The sequence below is a fragment of the Notamacropus eugenii genome, chromosome 4, assembly GCF_028372415.1.
Source record: "Notamacropus eugenii isolate mMacEug1 chromosome 4, mMacEug1.pri_v2, whole genome shotgun sequence".
NCBI lineage: Eukaryota > Metazoa > Chordata > Mammalia > Diprotodontia > Macropodidae > Notamacropus > Notamacropus eugenii.
Window position 1 is genome coordinate 365994520 of NC_092875.1, and position 13935 is coordinate 366008454.

The 13935-nt window shown below is 37.5% G+C and overlaps 1 protein-coding gene across 8 annotated transcripts in view; it reads left to right on the forward strand.

Moving 5' to 3' along the window:
* Positions 1–13935, forward strand: part of TRIO (trio Rho guanine nucleotide exchange factor) — a 509362-nt gene that overhangs the window by 301342 nt on the left and 194085 nt on the right. For all 8 annotated transcript variants that reach the window (XR_011966271.1, XM_072605443.1, XM_072605438.1 and 5 more), the window contains one exon: positions 2739–2930. Coding sequence is in view for 7 of the 8 variants with exons in the window: in XM_072605443.1 (XP_072461544.1) it covers positions 2739–2930 (192 nt within the window). In the remaining variant the exon portion in view is untranslated. The remainder of the gene's footprint in view (positions 1–2738; positions 2931–13935) is intronic.

Sequence of the window (13935 nt, forward strand, 5' to 3'; positions counted from 1 at the left end):
GTCTGCATCTTTGTTGCACATTCTTGCTTGCATAGTCTTCCCCATTACATTGTAAACTCCTTGAGGGCAGAGGATGCCTGTCTTTGATACCCAGCATTTAGCATGGTGTCTGGCACATTTGTTCAGTTTTTTCAGTCATGTCTGACTTTTTATGACTCTGTCTGGGGTTTTCTTGGCAAAGATAATGGAGTCATTTTATGGATAAAGAATTGAGGCAGACAGGGTTAAGTGACCTGCCCAGGGTCACATAACTAGTTAATGTCATGAAGATGTTCTTCCTGACTTCAGGCCCAGCACTCTATCCATTTCACCATCTAGCTGTCCCCATCTGGCCCACAGTAGGTACTTAATACATACTTGTTTGCTGACTAATTTGACCAACTGAGGAACAATAAGGAAGCCAAGGTTACTGGATCATAAAGTCTTTGTATCTGTAGCACCTAACTTAATAGCTGGCCTATTGCAGGCTCTTGATAAATGCTTGTTAATTGTTTGATTGTGGGTCAGCAGCATCATAACCATGTGAAAGATAAGTTACAATACACCCATACTTAATTGTTGACCCTTAAAAGTATGTTAAAATATCTCAGGTGTGCTGGGATCGAAGATAGAAACACTGTGGAGTTGTTCCTGCCTCTTGGTATTAACACCTTAGTTTGTTTTCCTTTTCTCAAAGTAACATTGAGGCTTCTAGTCACCAAATGCATCAGAAGAAGAGGGATGGTCCCTAGTCTGGTATTACATCGGATACAAAGTGGGGATAACCTGGTCTTTGGAGCAGCCTTAATGACTACTGTACATGCACAACACATTATTCCAAACGTTTGGGAATTAGGCAAGCTGCTGATCTGCACTGTCCTGTACAATAATTGATGTTCGTCTTGCAGTGGACCTGTGGTTTGATGAATATATTCCCTGTGAGGAAATTTCTCTCTATCATTCCAAGTTGGCACCTTCTCTGTAGCATATATCCTTAGGGCAGAGGCTCTTAATTTGTGCTGTATGACAAAAAAAAAAATGTTGATAATTGACATTATTGGTTTCCTTTGCCATCCTACATAATTTGTGCTTTACAGACATTCTGAGAAGGGGTCTGTAGGCTTCACCAGGGTGCCAAAAGTGACTGTGCCATCAGAAAGGTTAAGAAGCCCTGCCTTAGAGATTTTCTGGTGCACTGAGAGGTTAAGTGATTTACCAAGGGTGTCCAAGCAAAGTACATTTCAGAACCTGGCCTTGACCTTGGGATTCTTTGACTCTGTGGCTAGCTCTTTAGCCATTACCCCATAGTTTCCTTCAATTTGACTTTTAACAAATATATTACATTTTATTCAAAGTTCATGTAACCTTATTTTGTACTTTTTAAAACATAAAAAGAAACTTTTCAGTGTAACTGAATGATACAACTCCAAAGAATGATCGCTGATATCACTATCTTTCTCCTCCACAGTATCATATTATTAGGAACTCTGTGATGCTAGAATGCTGATACAAAATGAGTCCTAACACATTATCATCATTTTTTTTGTTAATTGGAGGAGAGGAGGAGCAGCAGGAAGGAGGGGAGAATCCGTTGGAAACTTATATACAGAGAGAAGTTTGTAACTTGAAAGTGAATGTGAAACCTTATTTCTTTTCATGTAGCTGAAGAGGGTAATGAATGCATTTTTGCATTTTCCTTTTTACTTGGCTCTTTTCCCTAGTATCACCCACATTTGTGCTAAAGTCTCAAGTTTTACTTGACTAATTCTGCTCTAAAATATTCTTACTGTATGTACTTAAAAAAAAAGACACAAAAAGTCCTTGATTTCAGCTTTGCTTCTGATCTGTCAAATTCTTACATTCTTTTTGCCTCCTAATCAGAATTAATTCTTTAACTTGCCTGCAGCCCTTAAATCTGCTCTCTGGAACTTTAAGGTGCCTCCAACTCCTTAATTTCAAAATCCTGTCTTAACTGCTCCCCCCAGCGGACACTCACACTATTAGTTCACTTAACCAGTAAGAGGACTTTGTCATGGCTCTTTAATGTAAAAGACCAGACAGCAAGCTTCGGTTTCTCAAGGATCACATGGAATATATTTTTAATGTAAATATTACAATGTTTTTAAACTTAATTTTTAGCTCTTCAAAAAAACTGGGGAAAAGTTGGTACATATTACTGCTATTATAACCTTAATGTTCAGCCACAAAGAAAGGAAAAGCTCCCTGAAACTTAGAATACTATGGTTGTACATAAGAAGAGCAGGGACTGATATTTTGGGAACTTAACTGTCTAACCAGCATCTTGGGAATTACCATAAAGGCACAGATACCATCTAAAAAGAACAAAATTAGAGCTCTTTATACTGTTATGAAACTGGAAGAAAAAAAGTGAAGTGGACATTTTACTGTTCCTTCCTATATGTTGGCTGCTGTCTGTACAGTTGCAAGGAGGCATTTTATTATTTGGTTCTAAATGGGACAGCTGAACCAATGGATTCTCTTCAGTATGGAAGGACTTTGCAATAGGATCAGATACTTAGCTACTTAATGTCAGGATAATGAAAAGGTTATTGATGAATGATTTCAGTGGCTTACTACTTTAGTGTTTGCACTATTTCTTTCTGATTAGAACTACAGAAATATCAAAACTTGACTACGTGGATGCTCTTATGTATATTCATCTTGTCTCCTGGCTTCTATCCTTCTAAGTTTGTTTTTATTTATATTTTTTCTGTTTTTCTGTATGCTCTCTTATGCAGAACACATATACCAATGCTGATAAATTACTAGAAGCAGCTGAACAGCTGGCTCAGACTGGAGAATGTGACCCAGAAGAGATTTATCAAGCAGCCCATCAGCTGGAAGACCGGATACAAGATTTTGTTCGTCGAGTGGAGCAGCGTAAGATCTTGCTGGACATGTCTGTTTCTTTTCACACACATGTAAAGGAGGTAAGGCACCTATAGCCAGAGTATTTGTGATATAAGTTATAACTGGGTCAAAAAACCACCCTTTCTAGAAGCAAGTTTAAATCTTGAAGAGTAGTTCATGAAAGTGGATTAGAAAAGTAAATGTCTTTGGGTTGTATCATCTGATTTGGTTAAATGCAGTTCTCATCACTCTTACATCCTTACATGGAATCTTTTCAGATTTATTGGTTTATTGGTAGATCTCTTCTAGTTGACTTCATTAAAACAAGAATATAATATATGCCTTTTTAAGGAGTGGTGGGTCTGGGGGACAGAGATTGAAGAAAAAGGGAAGGACATATAAAACAAACAGAAAGAAGATATTTGTATACAAAGAGTTAGATATTCTTCCTGTCCCGGGATTGACATTCTAGGTTGTTGGTTTTGTTTTTTCTTAATAAGAGTTTGAATCTGTTGTAGTCATATGGCTGAAATCATGATTGCCTCCAGATTTTATCATACCAAGTCAAATACTCAGTCAAATGCAGATTAGTATTAAAAGTACAAAGGGATCTGTCTAAGACAGTGTAGAGAAGTCAAGATTAACTTAGTGAGGTTAACTTACCACCTTAGTATTTATTTTTTAGGTTTCTTCTAGTAAACCTATTAGGGCAGTAAGGGGAGAGGGCTAATTGGGGAGAGCTATGTAATATATTATTTAGCACATAACAAAGACTGAATTCATATTTTTTCAACTTTTTATATAATGCTAGTTGGAAGGTCTAATCGTTGCCTTATGTTAATCAATAGGGTTTACATTTTAATTTCATTGCATTTTTTTTTTCTTTTGGAGGAAAATGGTATATTACATGTTCCCATCAGCTCTGATAATGGGAATTATATTAGCAATTGGAGATGAGGGCTCAGGTTTGTCATTTTTTTCAACTGTTGTTTTCCAGGAGAAATTCTTTTCTATGGAATTTTTCCCCCTTTCTAGGAGAATAGGGTATGAAAAAGTTCCCTTTTCAAAATAAAAATTAAATGTATTGAAATTTTAGAATGCCAGGAATGAGTACAGGCAAAGCAGAGGCTAACAGCCTCACTGCGTCACTTCCAGTGATTTTAGATTTTGATAATTTTGAGGGATGGAAAATTTTCCTACCTCATGAAAGGGCTCTGCTATATTATAGTACTGTATAAATGGGGAGTGAGATACGCTCCAAGTCCCTTTTCAGGATCATGATATACTAAAGTCAGAAAGATTGTGGGATTTATACAGATTTTGGATGACACAGTCACGTTAGGGAGAAATTATTTGGATAAAAGAGAAAAGTCTGAAGATCTGACCATTATTTTCAGAGGGACCATTAGTCATGTGACCTTTCTGGAGCTGTTTCCTTGTCTGTAAAATGAGGAGGTGATAATGATAGCTGACACTGACATTATACTTTAAGCTATTGTCACAAAATGCTATACATACACTATGTTATTTGACCCTCACATTACATTATGAAACAAACAGTAAAAATATGTTATCATTCCCATTTATGATAAAGAAGCTGAGGTTCAGTTTTCTCATCTGTAGAAAAAGGGGAGATGGTTGAACTGGGTGATTTGTATAATTATTTCCAACTCTTAAGTCCCATGATCTACACAATATTTTCAGAAATATAAGCTTTGAAACCAAATAATTAAAATAACGCTCTAAGAAGCCCTCAAATTTGAAATGGGTTCTATTCCAAATTTTATTTTTAAGTCACTATTTAAGTACTCAGAAGATACTTTTTCTTGAAAAAATATCATACTTGGTAGTGATATTCCCAGATTAGCAAAAGCCTATTTGTCCACATGATAAAGCTGCAAATACTTTGCATTTACAATTTTAAAAAGCAGGAGAAAATAACAAAATACTAGCAATTAAAATTTTAAAATCTCTTATTCTAAATCTATGATCCTGAAAAAATTAGCAGGAGATAGTGTTAGGGTTTTGTTTTTTTAAACTGTCTTGAAAGTTGATGTATGAGAGAGAATAAAAGCAAGCCCAGAGAAGAATGAGGAAGTAGATCGAAACTCTGGTGAAGATGCCTCTGGGTATTTCTACAGACTTTGAAGAGTTTTTGGAGAGTGTGTCATTGCTTCCTCATTATTTCTAATTTCACTTCAAAACTTTGGCTTCTCTTTTTCTTATGACAAGAAATATCCATATCCTGGGCATTATTCATGTTTATCAGCGCTGGGTAGGTGTCTCTTTGAAGAGGAGAAATGGAAAGAACTGGCAAGAGATGGTAGTGAGAGAAAAAGGAAGCTTGTTGTTAACTAGCTTTGTATATGGGAACTGAGCTCTGAGAGCATGGCTGCTTTATACCTGTCACCAAGGCAGTAGTGATCAAGGGAATTTTTAAGCAAATCTAGATCTGTGATTTCATCTGTAAGGGACCCCAGTTTGGAAACTACCTTAAGTGATGCAAATCAGAAATTTTTCTGAAATTTTTATTGTTGGAGAATCACCTTCGATGCTTAGTGGTTAGATGGCCTGTCTATGGTTCTTCCAGCTTGGTATGGGTCAAAGGCAGAACTTGTATCCAGGTTAGGATTGGGATCTGGAAGACTCATCTTCCTGAGTTCAAATCTGTGCCCAGACACTTTTCAGCTATGTGACCTTGGGCAAGTCATTTAACCCTCTTCGCCTCAGTTTCTCACATGTAAAATGAGCTGGAGAAGGAATGGCAAACGACTCCATTATCTTTGCCAAGAAAACTCTAAATGGGGTTGGGAAGATTCAGACATGACAGACTTCAGCATCTCTCTAGAAGATAAGGAAGAAACTGTCAGGTAGTTCTTCATGCTAACCACCAGGGGACACCATCAGACAAGGACACATTGGGGGAAGAAATGGGGGGTAGTGGGAAGGATGATTAACAAAGAGGCCTGCCACCCACATTGGTGATTTTGGATAAGATACTTCACCTCTTTATGTCTCAGTTAGCTCAGCTATAAAATGAAGGTGTTAGACTGGGTGGTCTTGAAGGTCCCTCCCTACTGTCATGTCCTCTGATTGCTGACTACAGCAGTTAGAGGAGAGGAATTGAATAGATATCTCCTGAACAGATGGCAAGGAGAGATAGCATAAAATTAATTAAAGATTCCTCTGTGTTATAAAGTCAGTCAATGAACAGCCAATTTTATGCCAAGCACTGTGGTAGGCACTATGGATAACTACTACAAAAATGAAGCAGCTAGTTAGATCTAGAGAAATGACATGCACGCATGTAAGTAAAGACAGAGAAATACCAGACAGTTTTGTGGGAGAGGACACTAGCATGTAGGAGAACCTCCTAATGGCCTTAACCCTGGATCCAACCTAACTTTACTGGCCTCATTTATCCCCCTTCATCCACTCTACATTCTGGCCTAAGTGAGCTACTGGTTGTTCCCCAACTGTAATCTGTCATCTCCCACTACCATGCCTCTGTGTAGGCTGGTGCCTGAACTGCATTTTCTGAATCTCTGCCTGTTGGAATCCTACTTAGCTTTCAAACCTCAGTTCAGGTACTGTGCCCTGCATGAAACTTTTCCTGATTCTCCCAGATGAAAATGCTGCCTCTTTTCTCAACCTTTCTTCAAACACTTCTCTGAATCTTTTTTGACTCCATCATGTTTTATCCTAGATTATGATGCTTTCTGTATATGTTTTAACTCCACTATTAGAGTGCAAACTTTTCAAGAGCAGAAACTATGTCATTTTTTCCCATCTTTTTGGACCAGCACAGTGTCTTTTACAAAAACAGAGCCTTCCAAGGTTTACTGAGTTGTTTTTAGTGGTGATAAGGTTAGTGGTAGCAGTAAAGACAGTAGCTTCGGTTTGGAGGGCATTGAAAGAAAAAAGCATTATCTAATTGAAGCCTCAGAGTAGCGTTATCGTGTAAGTGGTATGTTATCCCCATTTTATGGATGAGGAAATTGAGATTCAGAGAAGCCTATTTTAAATTCAAGCAACTAGAAGTAGAAAGACAGGAACTTGAGCCCAGGTTTCTGGCCGCATATCTCGTACTTGTCTTACTACATCAGTCTGGCATTTAACTTTCAGTTAGAATGAATCATTACCACGAGAAGGTGCTTCATAATGTTAGTTCCATTATTTTTTCTTTGACCTTATCAGTAGTTTTCAAAAGAAAGAGGAAAGGAAAACTGTGCATGTTTGTGTATGTGTTTGCATCCATCTGATTTTACAGTAACAATAGTGTTCTAGTATAGTTTTAAATTATCTTTGATGCCAAAGTAGTCTGATTTGCAAACCACCTTAATTGTGTCAACATATGTTAGGAAATCAATTTTAAGTGAAGCTATTTTTCATTTCAGTTAGCTTTTAAACTTTAGAAACCAATATAGTCAGTAGGCAACTGGTATGATTTTTTTTTAACATCTAATAGTGCATCCTGAAAAGGCCCTGAGACTTGGACTTAGCTATAAAGGTTAAGTATTCCCCTCCACCACCTCCCCCTCTTGTGTTTACTCATGTTGAAATTCTCTAGCTCATTCATTCTTTTATTTTATGCGGCTCTCTGGAACTTCAAAGTTATCAGGCTTCCCAAGAAATAGCCATTTTGGTCAGACTGATGACCAAATAAGAATTTAGAAATAAAGTGGAGAAGAGTTGCCAGGTAAAATTTTCAAAAATACAGATTTATTTTTTACAGTGTAGAAATTTAGGGAAGTTGACCCAGGTACTTTGGAATGTTGCCTGATTATCCCCCTAGATACTATTTGACTCCTTGTTAGAGACAATCAGTCTTTAGTTAGATTTCTTTTTCCCCTGATATCTAAAGGTTTTTCTACACTTTTTCTTGTTTGTTTATATAAGGCTCCCATTGCCATAGGAATCTCTGTAGTAGAGACTGAATAGGGATGTTTGTGGAGGAAAGCAAATATTTCTTTGTATTTGTTTTTTGTAAACAGCAGTTGTTGGTTGTTTTGAATTTTTTTTTTTGAAGCACGTCTTTCAGTATTCACTTTTGGAACTCATATAGCAAAGCTGCTACCCTAATTAGTTTAAGAAGAAATTAAATAGTGAAGAGAAGTTAAATAGAAGCAAAAGGCTAATTAAATGTATTTTCACCACAATATCATTAAAGACAGACAGTGTAAAAGTAGACCAATTGAAAAATGTGGACCAATTCCTCCTGGGCAGAGCATATAATTTAAAATCAAGGAAATGTGGCTAGAAAATACAGGTTTGCCCTATTCCAGCTACACCGGCATTTGGAGCCCCATAGGGTTAAGTGCCAAAGGCTTTCTTACTCAGACTATTACAGAAATTAACGCCAGCTCCCAGCTGTTTTTGGTGTGATTTTGTGTGTTCCCTTCCTTCCTCCAGGTAAAGAACTTCCGAATGTTTCAGATAGTCAGCTTCTTGTTGTCAGAAGAGCATGCAGTGTTGATACCACAAAACCACAAAGAAAGAAAATATACTAAGGCCTCAATGTTGTCTGCTCCATGACCTTTTTTCTCTCAGAAGGGGTAGAGATAGGGTAGTGTGGGACAGGGGAAATATTTGACAAAATAAATAAAAATTCAATAGAATATAGTCAATGTTATTTAGTTATAATTATTTAGCTATGTGACCCTGGGCAAGTCACATAACCCTGTTTGCCTCAGTTTCTTCATCTGGAAAATGAACTGCAGAAGGAAATGGCAAACCACTCCAATGTTTCTGCCAAGAAAGGCCCAAATGGGGTCACAGAGACTTGGACTCAGCTGAAAGGACTGAACAACAACGAAAATGTTAATGTCTAAGTTAATATGTGACCTTCAGGCGTCATAAATGAATGTTTAGTGTTCGCTGTTTCCCTTTGAGTTTGACCCCACTGGACAGAGAGTAGACAGAGAGACCCATCTCTGACACAGAGTAGCTGTATGACCTGAGGAGGTTACTGAAACTTTCAGTGTTCCAAGCAGCTCTCTAAATGGTTAAGTAGTTGCTGATCATCATTGGAAGACAATTATTTCCTCACTTGAAGTTCTTATTTTTTTTAAGCCAGCCCTAAGCCATAGATCTGCAACTTTTGTCCTTAATTATCTAGTCACACAACCAGCGTGTCTTAGAGGCACCCTGCTTAGACCCCTACTGCCTCTCATCACTGAAGTCACAGGCCTGGGGTGGGAGTAGGATCTGATTAGAACTGAAAAAACTCCCCATTATAAAATTATTATTGTGGGTGTCTTTGGGTCATAAAGTCAGAGTTAGATAACACCTTATTTCAACCCCTCACATTTTACATGAGGAAATTGAAACCTGGAGACCTTCAGTGATTTGCCCAAGATCACCCAAACCTAGATAAAACTCAGGTCCTCTGGCTACAAATCCAGTCCTGTTCTCATTGTTCCAGATTAATTTACAGATCCATGGTAAAGGAATACTTTTTCAATTTTGATTTGTTTAAAGCAATTTTGTTTTTCTTATTTCTAAAAAACTTAACACTGGTATTCTAATTGCTGGAAAATTAAGAGCTTTCACATGAAATATATCATTGAGAAAGGGGGAACTGGAAGAGGATGTGAGTAAGTGTAGATGGAGGGAGGGGTTTTAGATTGAGAAGACTTGTATACCGGATGTGGAGTCTAGAAGCCCTGAATTCAAATCCCACCTGTGAAGCTTCTCTGTACCTCAGTTTTCTTATCTGTAAAATTAAGTGGACTCAACAACTCCATTCAGCTCTAAATCTGACACCATGATCCATAATCCGCAGGATAAGTTAAGTTATAATATGCTCAGGGTTTATTGGAAGAGTCATGAGATCAGGTTTCTCTGTAATTATTCACTCCCTTTTAGTAAGCAGATTAGGAAACATTTTACAGTAACTCTTCTTTTCCTACCACCACCCTTTCTTTTGTCTTTCCTCCTAATGGAAATTGATGGAGATTCTTTGTCTGCTTTGTTCTAGTTCCAGCAACGGAGAATACCCAGTTCTTAATTCTCAAAAGCGAGATTTTTTTTTGTATGTAATTTGTTTTTTGAAGTTAGTCAAATATGGCTAAATCTGTCCAGAAATTCTATTTCTGAGACATTGGGTTTTCTTCATTTATATTTTACCACTTCTACCCATCATCACCTATTTTCAACTCCTTTATTGTGTTTTGGTCAGATTCATTATGTTCTACATTCTTTTAAATACATTCATTCTCTATGTTAGCTTTTCTTCTTTACCTTGTTTTTTCTTTTGGACCTTTCATTTTATGCATTTGACTTTTTTTTTCTGGTGTGGTTCATTATTTCTTTTTCTCTCCCTTTCTTACTTTTAAAGTGTTGGTACGTGAGTGTTTTGTCTGGGCAGTTAGGTGGTGCAGTGAATAGAGTGTGGAGTCTAAAGTCAGGAAGATTATTCTTCTTGAGTTCAAATCTGGCCTCTGACACTTACTAGCTGTGGTACTCTGAGCAAGTGACTTTACCTTATGTGGCTCAGTTCATCTGTAAAATGAACTGGGGTAGGAAATGGCAAACTACTCCAGTGTCTTTGCCAAGAAAATCCCAAATGAAGTCACAAAGAGTCAGAAACAATTTAACGACAATAAATGTGAGTATTTTGTTTTGCTTAGTTTGCTCCCCATAATGAGAGAATGTTACAGAGAGATGCCTTACCCCACTTCTACCTATCTGTCCTCCATCTCAGCCTACATGACTGCTTTTTTTTCCATCTGTTTCATACCTCTGTAATGATGTGGATACAGGAAGAACATGCACACTTCTTTAATGAATGAATGAAATTGAATAAAAATGCATTTATTAAATGCTTATTATGTGGCAAACGCTAGGGATAGAAATTTTAAAAGTGAGACCTGCTGTAGGAGCTCACATTTTAATATGGGAAATAATGCATAAAAGATGGTTCAGTTGCAACGTGGATGGAAGGGCCCCAGATGTCCCTTGGTTGACTGAATGAACATTTGCTCTGAATTACACTGTCTCTTTTCTGTCTCAAAGAGGACTGGATCTCTTGAGGGTTCTTCCTTTGTGCTTCTCTATTGCTTCTCTCTCGCTATTCCATTTGTTTATCACTCCTATTTATTACTTTTCCCTTTCTTTCCTTCCCTACCTATTCTCTCCTTTCCTTATTATATAGACTCACTTGGTCCAGATCAAGGAAAGTCAGGTGCTTTTTAATGGGTAGAACCTTCACCTGCAAAGATCATTGTATCTTTGACTACAACGGCACAGTAATGATAAGGAGCTAAGCAACTAATCCCAGAATACTCTAATATAAAACCTGTCTTTAGCCTTATGATGTAAATAAAAATATCTATTAATATTCATTGTAGCATACATCTCTCTGGCCCATCTACTTGAAAGCAATAAAAGGAAAGTCACCTTCAGGCATGTGTTTTGGGTCATCAGGACAATAGTATTTTATGTGCTAGCCAGGACACTACATTGTGAAATATAGGACTTGTAGGTGGTGAAGTAAGTTTGATTAGATTGCAAAATGCTGAAGCAAAGACCTCCTTCCTGGCTGCAGTGTTCCTACTTCACAGTCAGTACTGGGTTTAAAAAAAAAAAATAGAAATCAATAAACAGTTAACATACAAGTAAAACAACTGTTAAGTGCCAAGCCTACCTTGTTTTATCATGCAGTAAAGTTGAGTTTTTTTAATCTCTGTTATTGTTTTTAAACTTTTCAAATAAGCTCATGAATTTTAAACCTTTTGGCTACATGCTCCTCTGAGATAGTTTCCTGTGTTTGTGCTCCCTAAATCTACATAGAAATCACTGTCAGTGAGTAATGAAGCGTAGCTTCATCAAGAATAGGGCATGCCAGAGTAACCCCATTTCCTTTTTTGAGAGGGTTACAAAACTTGTCAGTCAAGGAAATGCCATGGCTATAGTTTACCCAGATGTTAGCAGAGCACTGACAAAAATCTTTCATGTTATTCTTACAAAAAAAAAATGGAATAATGTTGGACAAGACAAGAATGCAGTTAGAAGCATATGGAAATGATTGGTAGGACCCAAAGAATGTTCATTAATCAGTTCTTTGCAAACCTGAAGGAAAGGGCCCTGAATTCTGCATCAGAAGTTGTAGGTTTGAATCTTGTCTTTGCCACTTGCTATCTGCATGATCACGGGCAAGTAACAGCCTCAAGGAGTCTCTCAGTTCCTCTTGTGCAGAATTAGAAAGTTGGTGTAGATGGTTGGATACCATGGTCCCTTCCAGCCTAGCCTGTGATGCTGTGTAGACTCCAGTGAAATGTTCCAGTGGTTTTTACTCCCTGTGCTGCTTAAACATTTTTTGTCAGTGACTTAAATAAAGGCTTAGATGACCTGTTGCCCAGATTTGCAAATGACACCAAGTGGAAAAGATCTCTAACCTAGGGGATGATAGAGTGTGACATATAAAAAGTTCAAGAGACATAGTTTCTGGGTAATTTAATCTATTAATGTTTATTAATAAAAGGAGTTTCTCAAATGCCAAACACACGTCTGGTGGTGGACTCACAGTTTATATATGCTCTTGACAAGTGTTTCTGAGGGTGGCAGTGAACTCTGATTGATTAACAATTAATGAGAGAATGAATGTTGTAATGGGAAGTGAGCTATATTACAATGAGAATCTTGGGGTTTCGTGACTTAGATAATTCAAGTCTTGTTCAGAGAGACATCAATTTCCACATCACCTGTCTGATCTACATTTTCTCAGACTTGTCTGAGTAAACAAAATGAGCAGGAATCTTGTCATTGGCCTAAACTTAGAATTTCTTTTACTGTCTTTTGATTGGATCTTTAGTCTGAATAACTCTTTGAACAAAATTTCCCACACTGGTTGATTTCTTGATGAGGAGAAAAACTTTGATTCAATAATTAGTTATTGAATACAAGACAGAAATAATTTTTCTCAAGTCAGTCAACAGGCAGTTACTACATGCTTACTGTGTACATATTGGGGCAGCTAGGTGCATAAAGTGCAGGAAAATGAGGAAAACTCATTTACCTGAGTTCAAATCCAACCTCAGGCACTAGCAGTGTGACCCTGGGCAAGTTTCTTAACCCTTTTTGTCTCAGTTTCCTCATCTGTAAACTGAGCTGGAGAAGGAAATAACAAACCACTCCAGTGTCCTTGCCAAAACCAAACCAAACCAAACCCAGTTAGGGTCATGAAGAGTCAGATGGGCCAGAAAAACTAAGCATTAAACATACTGTGTGCCAGGTACTCTGTTAAGTACTAGGGATATAAAGAAAGGCCAAAATACAGTCTCTGTCCTAAAGGAGGTCACATTTTGATGAACTCAGAATCCCCAAAATCTCAACAGGCTAGAACATTGAGCATTAATCTTGAACATCGAAGCAGGCTGGAACATTGATCTGAATAAAGATAAATATAAAGTTTTACACTTGAGTTCAGGAAATCTATTTCACTAGTACAAGATGGGTGCAATATAGCAAGGTGAGAATTAACTTGTTCAAAACAAAAGGAAACCTGAGAGTTTTATTAGAATGCAAGCTCTCGTTGTGAGCCAGCAATGAATGAGTATTTATTGCATGCCTCCTGTGTGCCAAGCACAGTGCTTATCCCCAAGCCCTGGGGATTAAAAATAGAAAAAAGTGGAAAATTCTTGTTCTCAAAGATCTTATACTCTAATTGGGGTCTCAGTGTCATAGGTGTCAGCCAGAAAAGCTAATTCACTCTTTAGGCTACATTAAGAGAAGCATAGTGTCCAGGATGAGATGTCTGCTTTTACAGTAAGACCACATCTGGGTTATTGTTTTCAGTTCCATTTTTCCACATTATGGAAGGACTTTGATTAATATGAGGCTCACTCAGAAGACAGCCAGAATAATGAAGGAATTTGAGTTGTTCTGGGTTGCTCCTGACTCTGGTCAGTCCTTTTTTTGGGTACTATTTTTGGTTTGATATTGGAACAAAATGAGACACTTGTAGGTCATTCAGCAGTTAACGAAAGGAGATTTACCCAGTCATAGCAGAAGGATAGCCTACAAGGATGAGAATTGAGGACACCTGGAGCTGAGTCAGCCAAATGAAACTACCTTCCTTGAGTT